The sequence below is a fragment of the Gopherus flavomarginatus genome, chromosome 2, assembly GCF_025201925.1.
Source record: "Gopherus flavomarginatus isolate rGopFla2 chromosome 2, rGopFla2.mat.asm, whole genome shotgun sequence".
In the NCBI taxonomy this organism is placed as follows: Eukaryota; Metazoa; Chordata; order Testudines; family Testudinidae; genus Gopherus; species Gopherus flavomarginatus.
Genome location: NC_066618.1, coordinates 193,347,068 through 193,370,073, shown reverse-complemented (window position 1 = coordinate 193,370,073; position 23,006 = coordinate 193,347,068). Strand labels below are relative to the sequence as shown.

Genomic DNA, 23,006 nt, shown 5'->3' with positions numbered 1-23,006 from the left:
TGTACAAAGGCATTTTTGTCAGGTTAAGGAGGTGAGGGCATTCATAGCTTTTGAGAATAGGGTATGGGCATATTGCAAGTTGGGAGCAATTGTGCGGTTTGTCTTAGGAGCATGTTTTCAGACCTTAAAGCAGTGGTGTGCGTGTGGGCACACGGTATAATTGATTTGTCTTCAGTTTATATTATTGCTGCTTTTGGCAGCATGGGTGATACTCTCCCACAGTAGAGACAAACTATTTTGGGGAGCGGGTTGTGACCCTAGCTACCCCAGTATTCACATCCTACATGTTACTGCAGTGATATTCGTACAAAATATGCCTGGTGAGCTACCATTTGAAAATTAACACAGGAGTCATAATATCATTGTACAATATATGTAACTATGCTGTATGTGAAATTATGGCTACTCATTGATATTAGGCTTTAAAGTCCATGAATAAAAGGTATTTGAACCAGGCATGTGTGTCAAAAGGCATTGATAAACAGGTTTTCAACAAACAAAGTGGCCATGACCTCAAACTAGTTGTGGCCAAATTTTCATGGGTTAGTCATTTATATTAGAGGTTTATAGCAGGAACAGATAATTTCCATAGTAGCAGCCACCAGCGGGGGAGGAACCAGTATGGAGCCTTATCCTCCAAACCTTATGGATCATTTACTCAGCCTGCATTAGTGAACTTTATCTGGTGGTATCCTTCAGAAGAATACATTTCAAAGAGATCTATAAAGAAAGGGGAAACCACCCCCTAAGTTGTCCTTTACCTTCAGGAGACAAAGAGACCAAGCAATTTGATCTCTGTGATGGTTCCTGGTCAGGCCAGCCAGTAAAAAGCTGAAAAGAAGATGAATGTGAGAGACACCATCTTGAACAAAGACTGTATTTTGCTCACTTAAGTTTCAGGCTTTTAGATGGTTTTTTCACTTTTATTTGCTTATAACTGTCTCTACCTTTATTTCTTTTACTTGGTATCACATAATCCTTGCTCTTCTGTTAATAAACTTGTTTTACTTTTAATCTAAACCAACCCACTGCTATGTTTTGAATTTAAGTGATTAACTCTCATTGAAGTAATAAGCTGTGCTTTGGTCTCTTTAAAGACCGGTATCAGAGGGGTAGCCGTGTTAGTCTGGATCTGTAAAAGCAGCAAAGAATCCTGTGGCACCTTATAGACTAACAGACGTTTTGGAGCATGAGCTTTCGTGGGTGAATACCCACTTCCTCAGATGCATGTAGTGGAAAATTCCAGGGGCAGGTAAATATATGCTAGCAAGCAAGCTAGAGATAACGAGGTCAGTTCAGTCAGGGAGGATGAGGCCCTGTTCGAGCAGTTGAGGTGTGAAAACCAAGAGAGGAGAAACTACAAGCCAACTACAGAACCAGTGTCTCCTCTCTTGGTTTTCACACCTCAACTGCTCGAACAGGGCCTCATCCTCCCTGATTGAACTGACCTCGTTATCTCTAGCTTGCTTGCTAGCATATATTTACCTGCCCCTGGAAATTTCCACTACATGCATCTGAGGAAGTGGGTATTCACCCACGAAAGCTCATGCTCCAAAACGTCTGTTAGTCTGTAAGGTGCCACAGGATTCTTTGCTGCTTTTAAAGACCAGTGAACCACTTTACTTCCCTGAGAGTTCCAGGAGGGAGTGGGACTCTTCAGGGCAGACATTTTTGGGGAAATTTGAGGTTGGGACTGTGTTGGAGTCACCTTGCAAGTAGTAACTTGCTGGTGGAGATGACGCTGCAGGCAGACTTCTGGGGTCAGACCGCTGAACAGAGACACTCAAGGAACCACATGCTTGTCTGTTGGTGTTTATGTTGAGACACACAGCAGGAGAGTGTGAAAGGCATCCGGGGTTATAGGGAGGCAGTGAGACCTCTCGCTGGTCACCAAAACATTACAAGGGTGTTGGTTATCCTAACCCCACAGGAGGTAGGGTATTCCCCTTTTCCTTTGAATCTGGCATCACCTTACCTTAACCAGAGAAGGAGGATTAGAAAGATCCAGGCGTTTCTTTGAGGCCTGGCGTTTGCCTCATACAGTAGCGCTGCAGCAGGCTGTAGCCTGGGTCAGTCTAGGGTGACCAGACGGCAAGTGTGAAAAATCAGGATGGGAGTGGAGGGTGATAGTAGCCTATATAAGAAAAAGACCCCAAAATCGGGACATCTGGTCACCCTAGGTCAGTCATGGGAATAAGATGACCCCAGTAGGCCTAAAAATACTAGCACACTATGGATTTGAGCATTGAAAACGGTTAGGTCATTGATAGGCTGGGGGATTTGGGGTCTTAACCCACCTCCTTTTTCACTGCTGCCAGGACATGTTGCTTTTTGAAGAAAATTTAAGGTTCCGTAGAGTTGCAGTCACTTGTCCCAAAGAACCCAACAGTCCTGCTTCCCTTCTCATTGCCCACTACCATTCTCATTGAGAAGTTAGTGTGTGGCAAAACCACCTACACCTTCTTACTCCTTCTCCACCTGTAGTTCAAATGCTTATTTTAAAAGTATGGAACCTCTTGTGCCATCTCAACACAGCACATGGGTCTGTTTTGTTTTAATGTTCATTTCTGCAGCTGCAAACCTAGAATGAATAAGCATATTTTAGACTAACATAAAATCCATGCTAACTTCTTAGAAGCAAAAGACAAACTGCTATTTAATTAAATGTATAAATGTTTTAATAGACTTGCCTTCTTAAATGGCAAGCAAGTAGTCAGAATCTGATTATAACAGTGTCTTCTGTATCTTCAGTTCCTGTCATACAGTATCATTTGGAAAAAAAAGCCTTTTGCTAAAATTAAGTTTTTAAATAGGAGTGCCTGAAAAAAATAAAAATTCTTATTAACTGAAGACATATTTAAATATATGTTTTTGAACAAATGACCAGCTGTACATTGCTGTGGTGGTGCAAAGTTTGTCCCTTTAATTTCTAAAGAGTTTGCCCTTACCAATAATATGGCTTCATGGCTGTTTCTGTAGTATTCCTATACATTATTTTAAGTCATTTAAAATGGAATTGTATTGGTGGTGGTGGTGGTGGTGGTTACTGTAGCTTAGTATGTATCATACTTGTGTGAATATAAACTTAATTTAATCTGCATAAATATGTTGTCAATATTGTGGAAACCTTTAAAGACACTGAACTTCATATTTTTTTAAGCAAAAAGAGCAAGACAGCTGTTTATAAGACATTTAAAAATAGATAATTACAAGTTACAAGTCTAGTAGAGTGATATAATTAATAACTCAGTAGAGCACATACTGACTATTGACCAATTTTCAGGTTGATGACATCTTAGGAGAAGGCAGTGATGATAGTGACAGTGAGAAAAAGAAGACGGAAGAGGAGGGAGAGAAACCACAGAGTAGTGCAACAGAATCGCTAGGAATGAAAATAGAAGAGAGGCCTGGATCATCATCCTCATCAAGTGAAAGGAGCTTAACAGGCAGTGTACCCAGGTATGAGTTGTTCAAATGCAAGAATGGTTTTTATATCAGAAATTCAACAAAATGATATTTAAAATGGGATTCACTTATACTTTATATAGAGTCTCTTCTAAAAACAAAGAGTTGGAGTCTTCTACAGAAAATGTTCATAAGAAATAAACACAAGTTCCTCCCCAGCCATCGTGACCGAAGTTCCCTCTAAGCTGGGCGGCTGCCCTCCCCTCACTGCCATGACGCTCCTGCCCTCTGCTTTGGAGCTGCTCCCAAGAGCCTCCTGCTTGCTGTGCAGAGGAGGGAGGTGATGCTGATATCAGGGTGTCCCCATCCCCCTGCCTCTGTACCCCATCTTGACCACAGGGCTCAGGACGGAGGGAGCTTGCTGGTAGCTGCTGCTGTCTGAACGAGCTTATCTACTTAAAAGGGCAGCGTACTTTAAAGGGGCAAGCATGTCTGTCTGTGTGTGTGTGTCTGTCTCTCTCTCTCACCACATACTGGTGGTGGTGGTGGTGGTGGTGTTGTTGTTACTTCTTGATACTACTTTCAAAGTGTGTTTTAGTTTTTTGACTGGTCTGTTCGTTTCATAATTTTTTTCTTACACTTAAATTTAATTTTTTGAGTAATGAGCTCTAAAATGCCTAACCTGTCCTGGCTGGAGTAATTATCCCTATGGTAACTTCTTAATAAAATATATATAGCATATCTAGGGTTTTTATTTCTGCCGGTGGTGTACATCCATATATTACCACGAGATGGTGCACATAACAAAATTCATTCCACACATGAATGGAAAAAATTAGAGGGAACATTGAAAGTATAACTACCAACCAATTTTATATTAAAACCAGAGTTGGCATGAAATCATAAACACAATAAAGGAATGCTAACAAGGTTGAATAGCCCTACATTTAAAGCCCACTCAAACTTAATTTTTCCAAGTCTGCAGCTATATAGAAACAAATAAAGTATTACCTTCAAGATGAGACCCTTTTATTGTCTTAAATTTCCAACCGGTAGGTTCAGTATCCATCTACCACCAATTGGTAAAGAATCAAATGTGTTGTAAGGATGCTCATTCTGCCTTCCCTCTGCTTTCCTTTGGGGCTCCATTTTGATTATTACATTTATAAGAACTTAGATTTCTTAAATCTCAGCTCAATAACTTAAGTCTGCAGCTGTCTTATTAGAGGCAAATACATTTCTCTGTAATGGAAGAGAAATGTAAATTTTAAAGCCATCAACTTTTGATTGTCTAAATCACCTGTTAATTTTTTTATCATAACTCAGAAATCTTTCTATGCAGAGTGAGTTTGCTGTAATTGACTGAAGCATCTCAGTCTGGGGGTTAAATGGTAGCTGTGAGCTTCTGTAAATTGTGTCCTACAGTCATAAGTGAATCACTGGTATTTTAGTAGCACAAGACTGTATATCAGGAAACCACCATATGGTATGACATGATTGATGCTTGTGGGGAGGGCCACAGCTGGGACAGCCAGGTTGCTGTGGGTTAATCACTGTTGAGGAGCTATATAGAAAACCTATATAGGATTTGCTATCCTGGTTCTTAGGTTCTTGCACTTAATCTTGTATATATGATCACTTAAATTCATCAAGTAAGTTGGTGTGACCAGGTACCTGGAAGGGCTACACTGAAAATGCTTACTTGGGCAAACTGCAAGGAATAGGGCAGACAATCCCTAAAATTGGTGGTTTATTCTATAATTAGATTCACCAAGCCAGTAACAAAACAGCTTCTGTAATACCACACTGGTTACCAAGAAACAAAAATACAGTCCCTTTTAAGCATCCCAGTCCTTGATCCCACCTAGACAGCCAAGTCTAATATGGTGAGTAGTTACTGAAAAGCAGATTCACCTTATGTTACGTCCACCAGTCCCAAAGGACCAGACACTGATCTTCAGGTCAGTATGAATCTCAGATCTTACCCAATAATGACACTGATACCTGTGCTTTAGTAACTAAAACTAAAGGTTTTAATAATAAAAAAAGAAAGAAGAGAGTTGCTGTGGTTAAAAAGATAAGATACGTACAGATCTGTGTAAAGGCCTTAGGTCAGTCTCATAGCAGAGTTGGTGAGGCTGCTGACTTGTAAAAGTCTTTCTGGAATCATTGTAAAAGGTTATAGTCCAATAGGCAGTCTAGGTTTAGAGTTTGTTCAAATTCTTCCATGAGAATTCCAGGGTAAATTCAGAGTAAACCTGGAGAGCTCAGTCTTGTGGCTTAGACCTTCCCAAAGTTTAAAAAGACCTGAGATAAAAAGGATCAGCCCTAGGGCTGCTTCGTTATAGTCTTCTAGCAAGCTGATAAGCCTCTTGACAGCAGACCAGCCCTTCCTCAGATGAAGAACAGGGAGTATATATTGTTGCTTTGAAGTTAATCTTCTATTTTCTATACAGTCACAGGTAACTAGCTGCATTTATTCGTATAAGCAATTAGCCATTCAAACTACTAAGGTATTTCATTATAGCACAGATAAGCTGAAGACAATGTAAATAATATTATTAGTTCCTACAGTATCTTACATCTTTGATCTTATAACTGACCCATCTGCATGCATAATATAATTCCATTAAGACATGAAATAGAATTAGCATCTACAAGCGACTTGTAACATGATATAGGTAAACACAAATACACTTAGCATCCACCCTTTGATTCTCTAACAATACAGGCAGACATGTTAAAGATTCTAATCTACTTAACATGGCTTTGATAACTATCTAGAAGGAATGGCCCTGTTTACCATGATAATACCCTTTTGATACATCCTTAAGGGTTGCTTCTAGGTCTCACAGCTTGCTAATTGTTTAACCTGTGCTGGCTCAGCATTACAGCTCGGAAAAGGAAAATAGTGTTAGGCAAAATGGGTCTAAAATGAGGGATTTAAAAAGTTAACGGGTAGGCATTAGGCTCACTGTTAACCGACCTCAACCGTTAACCCCCTGCACAGCAGACCTGGCTGCACCGGGTCGGCCAGAGCAGCCCTGAGGCCGGGTCATGGCAGACCAGCCAGTGTGACCTCTGTTAAACGATATAATTTTAATCATTTAACCGGTTAACTTTTAAAACAATATTTACAGCCCTATCTGAAACAGTTAAAATTAGTCATTGTACTTTGACAACTAATGATAGGATTTTCAAAAGTGTTCCTCATAGGCTGTGTTCTCATCAAAGTCTATGTTAAAACTCCACTTTGACTTTAGTGGGAGCAGACAGGTAGGTCAGTGCTGAGCATTTTTGAAAATCCCACCTTGAGTCACTTGAAAAGTTAAATGGCATGTTTCATTCATTTGTCCTAACAATATTCAGTGTTTCACCAGAGATCACAGGTTCTGAAAAAGAGTGGTAAAATAACCAGAGTTGTAGAGAAACGGAGTTATTTTAAGTGATTCTTTGTGTTTCTTGCATAAAGAGGTGAACAAGTACATTTGTAATTGGCTTGGATTTTCTGCAGTAAAGGATTATAGATAAACCTGACCACTATTGTTTTTCTTGCTTAGGTTCTCCCTTCACTGCAGAAGCAGATATGACCTAGAAACTAGAATAGATGTAGGGTTGTCTGAACGTTTTTGTAAGAGCTGTGAAGTAACTTCTCTCCCCACAAGAGAAAATGGCTAACTCAAACATTGTGAAACATTCATGGTCAAAGGCTAATAAATAGGCTACTGGAAAATATATCATGATGCACTGATTCTGTTGCCGAACTAATTTTTACTAGTCCAGGTGTTCTTCAAGAGGACATTTAATTTGATAGACTTCCATCTGTAAATCTTAATCATAGATGAAGGAAGTAGTTAACTGTCTTAGTTACTGCAGACCAATTGCAACAGTAGAGGGAGGGCTTTACCACTGATCACTGAAGCGCTGCCTTGACACATGCAAGTCCCACAAAGATAGATTATGGCATAGACAAACTTAGTACCACTAATTAACAAAATTCAAGATCATGTATAAAATTTTTCCAATTAGCAAGAATGACTCAGCCTGGGACTAGCAATTTTTTGTTTTAAATTAACTTCCTGAATATATTAGTTTTTAATCAATTATGATAATAAAATAGATGTTGTTGTGTTCCACTGTAAATATTTTTTAGTAAATCAGCTGTCATAATTTCCTGTTATAGCTAAAAAACAGTAAAATGACTGCTTAATGCAGATATCTGCATTATCTATAGCAATATGGTTGAAGTTTAAATTAGTTTATGGCATAAATAACTGATTTAATGTCAAAATATTTCAGTAATTTATAGCTGTAATTGTTTGACAGGACCAAACAGAAATTTCCTAATGGATATAAACCAATGCATTGATATTCTTTTTTTCAGCCAGCAGGTAATGTAATAAATGTCTATAACTTGTTCTCCAAGTTCATTCATCTGTGGGCTACATCAGCAACTTGCCAGATGCCTGAAGATTATATTTACATTAAGTATTGTGGAGTTGATTAGTTTTGTCCTCTTCTTTAATGTGGAAGGAATCTGTGGAGTCTGCAGATCTGGTTACTTATGGAATATTGTTGCATACTGGGACCTATAGTCTCTGCAGGTTGCAATGCTTTAAAATGAGGATGGTCACAAAATATTATATAGAGCTCTGAACCGTTGACCATAAAAACCTGAAAGATGAGCTTTAGAAATGTTAGCTTAAAATGGACATCAGTCCGCCTTAGGGGAGAGATTGTCACTGGACTTCACACCAAAACTAACTTATCTTGTGTCATGATACCATGGGTGCTGAAATCGCAGTATTGCACATGGGCGTGTGTAGTATTTGGGGCACACATAAACCGTAGCATTAGTAGCTATACCATCATTATGGTCTAGCGTATAATGCACATGAAATAAAATGATGTACATACTTTCCAAGAATATATGGAGAAATAGCATATGGTATACTTTCAACAGATAACAATGCTTCAGTTACTGGCACTGTGACCCAACATAATAGTTACTGTGCATTACAAAGCATGCACTCTTGTGTAACAGTTCGATGCTTCGAGTGTTGAAATCTGTAGAATGCCATGGTGAAATGTTGACCTAAGTTGTCAGACTGGGTATTGGTTTTTCTAGCTAAAGAATCTAATAGTTATAAAGAACAATGACATATACACCTCTTTAAATGTTTGCTTTTAAACATAATTGTTTGGTTTATTATATTGTGCTGAAATGCGAACATTAATTGAAAAATTCAGGACATCCTCTGGTAGCTTCCCTAGAACATTTCTAAAATTCTAATACGTGGTGGCATATCTCTGTGAAAAATAATGGCTTTCAGAAACGGTAATGACTGTCACATTTCAGAATAGAAAAGGAGCACCGTTTTCATATTCTGTTCTATTATGGCTTGCTGATGGTACATTGGTGCAGCCAGTGCTACATTCTACAGAATCCTTTAAAAATCATAGCCCCTTCTGCAACTTGATAAAATGCAGGCCTTTTTCTCCCAGCTTTTTTATACTTGAAAGTACAATCACCTGCTTGCATACGCTGAAACGTGACTATATTCCATGGTATATAAAAGATAAAATATAAATCAATCATTGAAAAGACTTGTTCATTATAATATCGTTCTGCATTTGTTCCATGATATGATGTTATGACTTACATGAGAAATTAAAAATAAGTTGAAACAGCAAATGTGTATCATCCTTAAAATCTAAACTGAACTGAATTTTGTACGTAAATGTTTGTTGCACTCTGTAGCTTCCATTCTTCTTTCTAATTTTTAAAAGAGAAGTTGGAGACAGATCTGATCGAGCACCTCTTTTAAGTAGATGGGAGTTTCGTGATTTACTTTGGTGGAAGCTGCACTGTGCCCCAGATGTGTCCAGTAACTGTTTCTACTGACTGAGAGATAACGAAAGTGTACTTGTTAATGTAATAAAAACATGCCATGCATTAAGTTTGTTGCCATAATTCTTGAATAAGTAGTTATAAATTATCAAAATCCAACAGCAGTTTCAGTAAGTGTAGGTAATGATTAATGTCATCTAGTATGAAAAAGCTTTTAAAGAGACTCATACATTTAATCATGAGCATTTTCTTCTGTAAGAGAAGCGGGTGACTAGTCAGCTCCAGTTGCGTAGTATATCCTTGTATCAACAAGAAATATCTAAATATTTGAGCCTCATTTACGTTAAGTAAATAATATTTTGCTTTCTTTTTCAAGTGCAAGCAATTTGTGTAACACACTTGTCTACAGTAATGAGTAGAGGGGTGGCAACAACAATATATTTAGATTTTACAGATATCATACCCTGTGCACATTTTAAATTTTGTATGCTGTGGGATCCCTGCAAGGACAGAACATTTATTGAATTGAGGTTGTGTTACACATCAGTAGATTTTGAAAGTTATCAAAATTACTGCTAAAATTTAGTGGCTATAAGTCATTCTTCTGTTTTTTGTTTCAGTGAATCCTGCCCTAATTTGTAGTCTAACACTAGAATTTTTTGTTCAATTTTGTTTTTGTTTTGTAAGTTCTGTAATTGAGCTATGTGGTCTGGACTTCTCTTAGTTTTCTATTCATTAACTGTTTTATGTGGAAATTGGAGGAGTTTTTGAAACAGAAAAAGGAAATGGTTCTGCCAAAATGTGGTCTAGACTCAGTTATGGCAAATAGGAGAATAAGACTTTGTCTTTACTGCAAAGAAAGATAAAAGGTGAAAGGTTTATTTTTTACATAAAGATATCTAGGCTTGGAAGGATTACATTTTTATCAGTAAATATTGGTAAACCTCCACACACACACTTGTGCACACACATTGACAAAAGAAAATTTCCATCAATAATTGAAATGTACAGCTTGGCCAAATAAGAAAAATGCTGGTTGAGAACCTAGAGTTTGAGTTAAGGATATTTACTTTGCATATGATATGTGATGTTGACAATTGGTGTATTAATGGTTATAACAGTTATAAAGCTTTAACTTATTTAATCTCAACATCTAGTGTCATTTAATTATCTAACTCCCTCCTTACTTTCTCACAATCATGAGAATTTACATGAATAAAAATTGAACAAAATAAAATCCCTAATTTTGCACAACTGTGAAAATGTAAATTGATAGAGCATGCTTAAAAATAAACATTAAAATTAAATTATAAAAAAAATTTATCGAATTCTGTCACATCTGATGATAGCTATCTCAATGTAAAATTCTAGTGGAGACAACGCACAAGTAGCATTGTCCACAGGTAGCTAGTTGAAGTAAACTCGCACCCTGCACCAAAGGTTTTCTTCAGTTAGCTATATCAAAGAAAACATTACAATGCCTTGTCTTCATTAGGATTTTACATCAGGAATACATACGTTGATATAAAAACCCACACATTTTTGAACTGCAGACCTAGCCTCAGACAGACTTCCTTGATTTATTTAATGTCTTAAACAGTAACTGATTAAATGTCTTCTGTACATGTATATAATCTTACCTATTTTGCAAAATACCCATTAAATCTCTTCCATGCATCCATCCATCCAAAGCATAAGTTGCCATCGTCATAACATATATTGCACCATATAATGCAGGATTAACTGTACTTGGGCATAAGCTGGTCTTAAATTGGGCCAGGTTGGCAAGCCATGTGCTTTTTTTAAACACAGCCTTGTTCTCTAGAATCTCAGCTTTCATTTCAAAGGTATCTCTCTCTAGTAGGGCTGTCAAGTGATTTTAAAAAATTGATCACGATTAATCACCCGATTAATCGCCGTGTTAAACAATAATAAAATACCATTTAAATATTTTTGCATGTTTTCTACATTTTCCAATGTATTGATTTCAGTTACAACACAGAATACAAAGTGTACGCTGCTCACTTAATATTTTTATTACAAATATTTGCACTGTAAAAAGATTTAAAAAAATGTCAGTTCACCTTATGTATGTACTGTAGTGCAGTCTCTTTACTGTGAAAGTTGAACTTATGAATGTAGAATTATGTACAAAATACTGCATTCAAAAATAAAACAATGTAAAACTTTAAAATCTACAAGTCCACTCAGTCCTACTTCTTGTTCAGCCAATCGCTCAGACAAACAAGTTTCTTTACATTTGTAGGAGATAATGCTGCCTACTTCTTGTTTACAATGTCACCTGAAAGTGAAAACAGACGTTTGCATGGCACTGTTATAGCCGGCATCCAGGGCCGGCTCCAGGTCCCAGCGTGCTTGGGGTGGCATGCCACGGGGGGCGCTCTGCCGGTTGCCGGGAGGGCGGCAGGCAGCTCCAGTGGACCTCCCGCAGATGTGCCTGCGGAGGGTCCGCTGGTCCCGTGGCTCCGGTGGAGCATCCACAGGCACGCTTGCAGGAGGTCCACCAGAGCCGCGGGACCAGCGGACCCTCCGTAGGCACGCCTGCGGGAGGTCCACCGGAGCCGTGGGACCGGCGAGCGGCAGAGCGCTCCCCGCAGTGTGCCGCCGTGCTTGGGGCAGCGAAATGGCTAGAGCCGGCCCTGCCGGCGTCGCAAGATATTTGTGCCCAGATGCTCTAAAGATTCATATGGCCCTTTGTGTTTCAACCACATTCCAGAGGAGTGCACTACAGTACTTGTATGAGATGAATTAAAAAAATATTTATCATTTTTACAGTATAAATATTTGTATTTTTTTAAAAAAGTGAGCACTATACACTTTATTGTGTGTTCTAATTGAAATTCATATATTTGAAAAATAGAAAAACCATCCAAAAATATTGAATAAATTTCAATTGGTATTCTGTTTAACATTGCAATTAAAACTGTGATTAATCTCTAAATGAGTGTAAACTGATGCCTCAGTCTGTGGAAAGCCTGTTACAGTAGCTGTGAAGGTATATACTGCCTTATTCACCTCCGTGGAGTATTAACTTAGATGCCTAATGATTTATATGTCAACGTTAACTATTTTGCTGCTGCTAATCAAAGCATGGAAGGGCTTGTCTAGACACAAACTGCTATAGCAGTGCAGCTGCATGGCTTCAGTGAAGACACTACCTATGCTAATGGGAGGAGTTCTCCTGCTGCAACATATAATCCACCACCCTGATAGATGGCTACTGATTAGAATTATATTTCACTTAACAAGTAAAAGGAGAAGTCTTTAAAGCTATATGTGGTAAATTCTCTGTGGTGGTTTCCATCTCAGGAAGCAGATGTTCTACGTTTCCATTGTAGTCTTCGACACCTGTGAGCTGACAGCAGCACCACTAGCAGCAAAACCCAATCCAGTACCAAGGCACTTTCCTGAACAGAAATTAGAATTTCCTTTATACAAGAAAAGCTGGGGAAAGCAGATTTTCTTTTACAATGTCTTAAAAATCATTTTTCCCTAAATCAAGGCTAGAAGGCAACTATGAAATACTCTCTCTGGCCATCTTTATCTATATTTTGTTAGAGAAAGAAAGCATTCCTTGTTTTTATATCCATCCTTGATTTAGGCGCAAATGCATAAACTGTAAGGTATAAAAGTATGTATATTTAATCTTCTCTATATATGATAAATCTATAAAACTTTAAATGTAAAGCTAAAACTTAAAAAAGCTTTCCACACTCTTGAGTTGGAGTTACTGGAAGATATTTTTTCTCCAAAGACTTCAGTTCTATACCTAATAAGCTGCTGCACTACCAAGTGATAAAACATTTAATGCTTTTCAGAAAATCTGCATACAATAAAGCTTTCACCCTACTTAAACTAAAACAATAGAGGTTTAAATTTCTTAGCTAAGAGAGTTCTGTAAAATTCTAAATATTCAAAACATTCTCAAATTTTCTTACACTCTCCAAAGCAGATTTGCCACTCAAACCCTATTCTTTGTTTCCTGTAACTTAAGGAGGAAGTTGAGCATATGAGAAATATGGGTTTATTTAAAAATACTGTTATCTCTGGGTGATTGGTGGAGTGAAGACTAGAATCTTTTGGTTCTATCAGGAAGAGAATGAGGGGCTGTAGGAGGAAAGTGTTTAAAATCTCAGAAATTGCTGACATTCTTCTGCAAATATGTGAAGGTTTCCTACAGTAAGCTTTTAAATTCATTCTGAATATTTTTCAAAATTCCTTTTTAAAAAAAAAAAACAGCTTAATTTCAGACTGAATTTGTAGTTAAACTTATTGTATGAGTAATGAATCTACACTACAAAATTAGGTTGATGTAAGCCACCTTGCATCGACTTCACTGTGCTTGTGTCTACACTTAAATTTGTCTCCCATTGATGTAAGCACCCGTTATGACAGTGCAGTAATACCAACTCCCTGAATAGCACTGAGCTATAGTCAGTGTACTGAGGTTGACATAATAGGAGTGTTACCTATGTTGACCAAACAGTCCTCCAGCAGCTGTCACAAAACACCCAACACTGACCACTCAGATCACAATTGTGAACTCCGCTGCCCGTGTTGTGGAGAACAGAAGTCTCCCATGCTCCCCTTTAAAACCCTGTGAATTTTTGATATGGCTTTTCCTGATTGACCAGCTTGGTGAGCCCACCGGCAGCTCTTCCTTGTGTGCAACTGCCCAGCCGACCATGCCAGCTAAATGCACCTGACAAGCTCCAGCCTGGAGTAGACAGGAGACATTGGATCTCCTGAGCCTGTGGGAAGAAAAGGCTGGGCACACAAAGCTATGGACCAGCCATAGAAACATGGACATCTATGAGCAGATTGCACAGGGGATGCAGGAGAAAGGGATACAACAGCAAAGGACCTGTAGCAGGCATACCAAAGGGCCATGGAGGCCAGCAGTTAATTGATGTCAAGCCACAGACATACTGCTTTTACAAAGAGCCTGCATGCTATACTTGGCAGAGACCATCACCATCTCAGAGGCCACCATGAATACCTCTGAGGAGCCTGAGCCACAGGCCACTGCCATGAACAGCGAGGAGGAGGATAGGGGACATGGAACAGGGAGGCCCATTTACTCTGCAAGCCAGGACTTGTTTGAGACTCCATCACAGTCCAGGCAGTGCCAGCAGTCAAGCAGGGACAATTGCCATTCAGTTCTGCACAGTCAGTGCCGCACTCATTCTGGTGTCCCTGCACTGAAGGGCTGAGGTGAGCTAGGCACGCAGATCCAAGATTGTGGCCTTTTGCATCCAAAAGTTCTGCAGCTGCTGTTCATCATAGACCTGCATTTATAATGTGATTCCCACCAGGGAGTGCTTTTTTCCTCAGGCCCAGAAGTAGTACTTCTCCAGTTAAAGCATTCTCCTTGAATGCCGCCAACAACCTTTAATGGTTTCTCACTATATCTCACAGCAATCTGTCCTCCAAGAAATAGTCATGTGCTGTGCCCATTCATTTCTTTGTGCGGCTCTGCAAATACCAGATGATTGTGAGTCCTGTGCTTGCAGTGCTCAATGCAGTAGTGCAAAGCTGCATGGGTTTCATGCTTCTGTCAGAGAAGGCGGACAGCAAGGAGGTCTGTGCAGGTTTATAGGATTTTTATAAAAGGCACAAAAATTATGGGATATGGATGTCATTATGGGATGGAGAAAGTTGCATGGTAAGAACTTTACCCCTTGCTCCTAGTAGCCACTGTGTGACTTTTTTCTGTCCCCACCATGCATTGCCAAAACTTCCCAAAAGACAGTGCATGGACAGTGCCAAGTTGCAAACTGGGGTAGCTACCCATGCTGCCTAGGCACTGTGCATCAACAAAAGCACTCCTGGTGAATACATGCAGCACCATCATGAGTAGCCAAGCATGCATGCGCATACAGAAGCAATACACTAACTGAGGCAGATTTATGCTGACATAACTTGCTCAGTCAAGGTTTGTAGTGTAGTCGTGTCCTAAGCCTCTGACAAATTGTGTAATCTTTGCAAAAGTTATGTGTGTACAGTTGTAAAGGTTGATATCTAATAGAGGTAGCTGAATGACATATGAATAGCATAATGCATGAATCTAAGTCAACATATTAATAAGGACTTGGTTGAATACAGGGTTATAATATTCACATGAATCTGATTTTGTTTCCTGTTTTGAGAAGCAGTAGGATTCTGAAAAGGCATTTATAAAAGGCAACAGTCTCACTCATCATGGTAAAGGATGGAAAAATGACTTTATGCATCCGTTGATAAATATTTCATGTCAATTTTGTAAGGCAGATGTAAGAGTAAGGAGTTAAGGCTGAACAAGCATCATCCTCGCAATTTCAGAATTGATATTGCACTGATTCTCAGCAAACAGTTGCCTTCCAATTTCTTGATGTGCTACTTTTCTTTAGGGTAGCCTGGGAGAGGATGGAAAGTCTCTCCCAGTGACTTCTGACTACGATTTCTTTAAGAAACCTAAAGTTTTTTTTATAAACCTGTTTTTCAGCTTCTGTCTTCAGCATTCTACTCTTCTTTACCTGAAATGCTACTATACTTTAAAGGAATCAGCACCTCATCTTAGAAGGTTGGAATTTTAGTCCTGCTCCTCTGTCGTCTTTACATGCTGTCTAAAGAAAGCAATATTGTGAACTTTGTTTTAATTTTCTCTAACACTCGGACCAGTAGATTTTCTTTCCTCAAGTTTTTCTCCAGTTCTCAGATTGAGACACATGTCCTTGAAATCCATAGGACTTCAAAATTCTGTAGCGTAGCTTTCTAAAGAGATGAGAATGATAAGCTAAAGATTAATATTAGTTCAGATAGTGCTGATCTAAAAATTAAGCATTTAGGGCAAAAACGTGCAAAAGCACCTAAGTAACTTAGGTTCATAAGTCTTGTTGATCTTCAATAGGACTTAAGCACCTAAGTAATTTAGGAGCTTTTGAAAATTTGGAGGTTAGTTTTCATGAATAAGTAACTTATAAATCAACCTTGCAGTTTAAATAGTACATGTGAAAAGTTCCATATAGTGTCAGAATTTATTTAGTTGTAAATTTTAGTTTTATTGCAAATTTAAATTTTTCTTTATAATTCTCTACTATGGATTGTTTAAAAATATGTTTATACATATTGTACCCCATGTTTAAAGTCAAAAGCACATCATTAATGTGATTATTTTGCAGTGATCTCTTGGTATTAACTGGTTTTGGATTGTTGGCACTTCAGCTAGCGGTATGATAAACGGCTCCAGCAGATATACCTGCATTAGCTTTCATCTAACTGGTTTGTCAGAAATCGAAGTGAGGATGCAGCACTGCAGGCTTCAGCACAGGCTACTGAAACCTGGCTAACCCTCGTGGGTATGTACTTGCTTCTGCAGCCTGCTCTGAAGTCTGCACCACAACGTCCTCACTTCTCTTTTTAGCAAGACAGCTTGATTTAAGCTAGTGCAGGTAAGTCTACATGAACTGCTAATCACATATCTGGCTGCAGTTTAGACATAACCTTAGTGTATTCTTAAATATATAATTCTTTATAATAAAGCAAGACCTACATATTTTGACCCTCATTCTCCACTATGGTCTCTTTATGTCACTCATATGCAAAGGTTTGTAAGCAAGATGTTACCTGGCCACTGGTCCAGGGTTGCCAGATGTTCACTTTTTGACCGGAATGCCCAGTTGAAAAGGGACCCTGACAGCTCCAGTCAGCATTGCTGACCAAGCCATTAAAAGTCAGGTCAGTGGCACAGTGGGGCTAAGGCAGGCTCCCTGCCTGCTGTGGCACTGCTCAGCTCCCAGAAGCAGCAGCATGTTCTCCCTCCGGCTCCTACATGTAGGGGGAACCAGGGGTCTTCACACACTGCCCCTGCCCCAAGTCCTGGTTCTGCAGCTCCCATTGGCCAGGAACTGAGGCCAGTCGGAGTTCTAGGGGTGGCACCTGTGGGCAACACGCAGAGCCACCTGGCCACACCTCCATGCAGGAGCTGGGAAGAGGGGGACATGCCTCTTCTTCTGGGAGCTGCTTGAGGTAAGTTCCGCCTGGAGCCTGCATTCCTTCCTGTGCCCCAACCCCCTGCCCCAGCCGTGATTCCCCTCCCCTCTCTGAACCACTCGATCTCAGCCTGGAGCACCCTCCTGCATCCCAAGCCCCTCATCCCCAGAGCCTGCACCCCCAGCTGGAGCCCTCATTCCATGCCCCAACCCACTGCCCCAGCCCTGATTCCCGCCCCCGAACCTCTCAGTCCCTTCTACATCCAAACCTAGCCACACCCCTGGCATCCCCTGCATCCCAAACCCCTGTCCCAGCCCAGTGAAAATGAGCAAGTGAGTGAGGCTGGGGAGAGTGAACGACAGAGGGGGGCGATGGAGTGAGCATGGGCAGGGCTTCGGAGAAGGGGCAGAGGGGGGCGATGGAGTGAGCATGGGCAGGGCTTCGGAGAAGGGGCAGGGCAAGGGTGTTTGGTTTTAGGTGAGTAGAACATTGAGCACTCTAATGGTAGGGTTGCCAATCAGTATGGTAGGGTCCCTAGGTGGTACTGGTTCTGCTTCCCTTTCCTTTGCAGCCTCCAGCATATAGGGTGTTCAGAGGTGGGGAGAGGAAGTGGAGGTTGGCAGAACACACATCCTTTAACTATTCTTGGCTGCCAGTGCAGCCCTGTGGGCTGTATACAGCTGGTCGTATATACTGCACCCTTAAAGCTGCTTTGAGTTACACTTTCAGCCTTGAAGGTGCAAAATAGGGGAATTAGGTGCCTTATAGACATCTTTTTTGCACTTCCTCCTCTGTTTCTCAGTTCAGTTGAAAAGCAAGCTTACTCTGGTACAGAACAATTAAATTTAAGAAAACCCGTTTTCTAGTGCCATTTAATTACTGTATCTGTTGTATAACTGATATAAAGCTCCTTTTCCTTTTTTTTTTTTTTTTTTTTTTTTTTTTTTTTAATCAAACCATGCTATGCTGGGTTAGGTTTCAGAACTCAAACAATTTATGATGTCAGAGGCCAAAACTGCAGAGTTCAGGGTATCAGCAACTTCAGAACACAAGAGCAATGTGCTTGCTGGATGCAGCAATGAGATCAGTTTGTCCTGCCATAGCCGTCCGTAATTCAGCATTGTGTACTGAATCCTTTATTGTAATTTTGAATAGAAAATAAGTAATCAGTACAGCATCTTATGCAGCCTTTCCAGTATTCCCTACCTAAGGGTTACTACCTGCCTTTGAAGGTAATTAATAGCAGGGTTTAGCAGGGAAAACAAAGAATACTAACCTAACAAGGTTAAAGAGCCCTGAGGGGAAATCCTCCCCTTGTAGCAATCAGCTTGGCTGCAGACCTCTAGGAACTCCTTAGTGCTGAGGTGGAACAAATAATGTAGCCCCCTATAGATTTGATCAGAGTTCTTGTTTAATTGTGTCAAATTACTAATCACGCCCAAATCATTTCATAACCTACTCCAGTCATGTTCACTATGATTTATGTGACAACACATTTATCTTTATCACTTGTAATTTTAGGGTAAGTGTCCTTCTCATAAACTCTCTATAACAGATATCAACAGTGTTGTGTTTTTGTTTTTTATTTTAAGTACTGTATTGCTAAAAGTCAAGTATTTTAAATGCTTTCCATAGGCATGGTTTCTGTAGTTCATGATCTTTCCACAGAGGACAAGGATTAATACTCAAGACTCTGTTGGTGTGTAATTATTACATTCTTCTTCGAGTGATCGCTCATGTCTATTCCACAATAGGTGTGCATGTTCGCCACATGCACCAGTGTTGGAAGTTTTTCCCCTAGCAGTTACCCATAGAGGAGCGCCCCAAGAGACCTCTGGAGTGGTGTCTCCATGGTGCGGTATAAAGGGTGCTGCGTGCTCCCCCCACCCTCAGTTCCTTCTTGCCACCAGTGAAAATGCTTCAGAACTGTTCTGCTCCAGCTTTGCTGTAGCTTGTCCCCAGAACTCTTGTTTGTTCAGTGTATGTGACCTGTAGTTAGTACTCGATTTAGTTTTAGTTTAGTTTAGCTAGAGTGCCTGGGCTGAGGCATGCCCTGGGCCCCGGGTTTTAAGTCGTGCAACACTTGTAGGTGCCCAATGCCAGTGAGTGATCCACACGCAGGCTGTTTATGCTGTTTGGGTGAAACTCATCTCAGCTATAAGATTTGCAAGTCGTTTAAGCCTTGGACCAAGAGAATAGAGACATTAGGCTCCAGGCTGTTCTCATGGAGTCGGCGTTGACCCCCAACTACAGTGCGCAGCTCAGAGTCGGCACCGGGCTTGCGATGTCAGTGTGCAGCAACCCTCCCATCGTCATCTACTAGTCGGCACTGCTCCCTGTCCGCGGGGCATGCGAAGAAGGCTAAGAGGCGGCCTTCTCTGCCATGACACCTCAGTAAATCTGGGGCAGAGACTAGACCCGTGTTGGGCAGTCCTCGACCCCCATCAGCCTCCAGGCCTCCGACTCAAGTCGAGCGGAGTAGCTTGGCCTGTTCGGAGCAGGCTTCCCCAGATGTCCGGATGCCCTGCAGGCAGCCCGGGATGTCATGTCCATGCCGGTACCAGGGGCACCGCCAGAGTTGGCTCTGTGCTCCAGAGGCAAGCCGCCACTGGGATCTCTGCAGTTGCCCCTGGCTCGGTCTCAGTCAAGGGAATGTTACCGATGCCGTTCGCTGCTCAGCGACTGTTCTATGCATAGTCCATGTGGGTCGCTATCGACTCCCACCAGGTTGTCTGGCTGGGTTCTGTCCAACCGAAACTCTAGGCACTGCTCCGCCTCGAGGAGTGAACACCGCTGGGACTGAGGCAGATGACGCTGAAGGCCCCTATCTCAGAGGGGCTATCATAGCCAGTCGTGACACAAACATCAACGCTGTTCCCGTTCGTCATCTCGATCTAGGACCCTGAAACGGCACTGCTTCCGCAGCCCTGGGCGTCGATCGCCAGCGAGCATGCAAAGTACGGCGCCAGCCTCCTCACCCTTCTCTGATGAGGCAATTACAGCCCCTCCATCCCACATGCAGACTCTAAGGCTCACCAAAAACTATTAAAAAGGGTGGCATCAAGCGTCAGCCTCCAGGCAGAGTAGGTCGAGGAGCCCTCGGACTCCCTGTTTAACGTACTGTCTGCCTCGGTACCGGGCAGGGTGGCCTTGCCTCTCCACAAAGGGGTAGCGAAAATTTCAAATGCCCTGAGGCAAACCCCAGCCTCATTGGCCGCCCACCTCTAAGAGAGCGGAACGCAGGTATTTTGTGCCTGCCAAGGTGCATGAATACTTACACACACACACACTCTGCCCCTAACTCCCAGGTGGTTGAGTCGGTCAACCGCAGGGAGCAGCAGGGCCAACCAGCCCCTACTCTGAAACATAAAGATTCAAGGAGGCTGACTCATTTGGAAGGAAAATATATTCGTCCTCGAGCTTCCAGTTACAGGTGGTAAACCATCAGTCTCTCCTGGGCTGGTATGAGTTCAACCTGTGAGGCTCTTTGCCAAGGTTCGAGGACTTCCTCCAAGAGCGTGACAGGAAGGAATTCAAAGCGCTCGTGGAGGAGGGTACAGCGGCTGCCAGGGCAACCCTGCAGGCAGCGGCGGACACAGACAAGCTGTCCATGGCCTCTGCGGTGTCCATGAGAAGGACGTTGTGGCTCCTGCTCTCTAGGCTGTCCAGTGAGGCACAGACCTCCTTGCAGGACCTCCCGTTTGATGGCAAAGCTTTGTTTGCAGAACAAATGGATATAAAACTGCATGGCCAAAAAGACTTCCCCACAACACTTCAGACTCTGGGCCTCTATGTTCCGGCTCCAGCTAAACCTAAGTTTTAAGGTGCAGCAGGCTCCCGCCCAGGCTGCCTGCTCCAAATACAAGCCTGCTTATAAAAAGTCGTGGGACTATAAGAAACCCTGGAGAGGCAGTCTCCGCCTGCCCCCAACCTGGGTACTCAGAGGGCAAACAGGCAGGGAAATGACGGTTTTGATGGGCTGCCTAGGGACACCCTGCCAGTTCTTGTCAGGGATCCACCCACAATAAAGCTTCTCCAACTGGTTGTGATCACGGCTGACCTCGGACTGATGGGTCCTCAACATCATCTCCGGGTTTACACCCTCCAGTTTACCTCCACTCCACCCAACAACCCTCTGCCCCCATCCCTCCTGGGGGACCCCTCTCATGAGGCTCTGCTCGAGCAGGAGGTGGGGGCAGCTCCTTGGCCTAGGAGCAGTGGAAGTGGTGCCAGCGGAGTTCAAATGCAAGGGGTTCTGCTCCGGGGAGGGGCTGGGATGGGGCACTATCTCTGATGCCTTCCTCCTGTCCTGGTTGAGCCGGTTTCTCTATGCCTTCCCCCGTTCCCACTGATAGGCAAAGTCCTAGAAAAGATAGACAGACAGGGCCCGGGTCCTACTGGTTTCCCCGGCATGTCCCAGGCAGCATTAGTATGGGACTCTCACGGGCTTGGTGATTGCCCTGCCATGGCCGTTGCCGTCCTGCCCAGACCTGTTCTCCCAGGACCAGGGCAGCCGTCTCCACCTCAACTTAGCAGGGCTCCATCTCACTGCGTGGCTGCTCAGTGGTTAGGCTGGGAGGAAAAGACGTGCTCGGAAGGGGTCCAGCGCATCCTCTTGGAAAGCCGATGTCTCTCCATGCGCTGAGCCTAGTTCACAAAGTGGTCTCGGCTTTCCCGATAAGCGGGACATTTCCCCCGTGGCTGCCCCAATTCAGCTCATTTTGGATTACCTCCTTCACCTTAGAGCCCAGGGCCCGGTGCCCTCGTCTCTCAGGGTGCACTTGGTGGCCATATCAGCCTTCCACCCGCCAGTGCAGGGCCACATGGTATTCTCCCATACTATGACTGGCTGACTGGATCATCTCTTCTCTTCCCGTACGTCAGGCCCCCAGTCCCACGGTGGGACCTGAACCTGGTGCTGGCCCAGCGGACAGGCCCTTGTTTGAGCCGCTAGCTGCATGCTCTTGGTCGCACCTCTCATGGAAAGTAGCCTTCCTGGTGGCGATCACGTTGGCTTGTGGATCTCAGAACTCGGGGCCCTGACCTCCAAGCCCCCATACATGGTAGTCCATAAGGATAAGGTCCAGCTCCGCCCACATCCTTCATTCCTCCCAAAGATGGTCTTGGCCCACCACATGGGTCAGGACATTTTCCTGCCGGTCCTCTGCCTCAAACCCCATACATCCAGTGAGGGGCACCGCCGCTACATGCTGGATGTGCAGCAGGCTCTGGCTTTCTACCTAGAGCGGACAAAACCATTCAGAAAGTCCTCGCAGCTGTTCATCGCCTCAGCCGAATGCATAAAGGGTCAGACAATTTCCACTCAGTGGCTTTCCAACTGGATCACATCATGCATCCGTACCTGTTATGACCTGGCAGGAATCCCCCCGCCATCAACTGTGAGGGCACACTCGACTAGGGTGCAGGCCTCATCAGCTGCCTTTTTGGTCCATGTTCCCATCCAGGAGATTTGTAGGGCTACTACATGGTCTTCAGTTCACTCTTTCACCTCACGTTATTTGATCAGCGTCCTCCCTGGTTTGGGAGACGGGTTTGACAGGGCTGTTCTCCGTCCCGAGAATTTGTGAATTCCTACCCACCTCCAACAAATGTAGCTTGGAATCACCTATTGTGGAATACACATGAACAATCACTCGAAGAAAAGACAGTAACCTTTTCTGTAACCGGTGTTCTTTGAGATGTGTTGCTCATGTCTATTCCACATCCTGCCCTTCTTCCCCTCTGTCAGAGTTGTCTG

The 23,006-nt window shown here is 42.4% G+C and overlaps 1 protein-coding gene across 5 annotated transcripts in view; it reads left to right on the top strand.

The window, feature by feature from the left end:
* CTDP1 (CTD phosphatase subunit 1) overlaps positions 1-23,006 on the top strand; it is a 186,646-nt gene that overhangs the window by 111,279 nt on the left and 52,361 nt on the right. For 3 of the 5 annotated variants that reach the window (XM_050941802.1, XM_050941806.1, XM_050941804.1), the window contains exon 12: positions 3,284-3,459. In XM_050941802.1, the coding sequence (XP_050797759.1) occupies positions 3,284-3,459 (176 nt within the window). Of the gene's footprint in view, positions 1-3,283; positions 3,460-3,548; positions 9,366-23,006 lie in introns of those variants that run through there. The other 2 variants (XM_050941803.1, XM_050941805.1) reach the window with 2 other exon arrangements.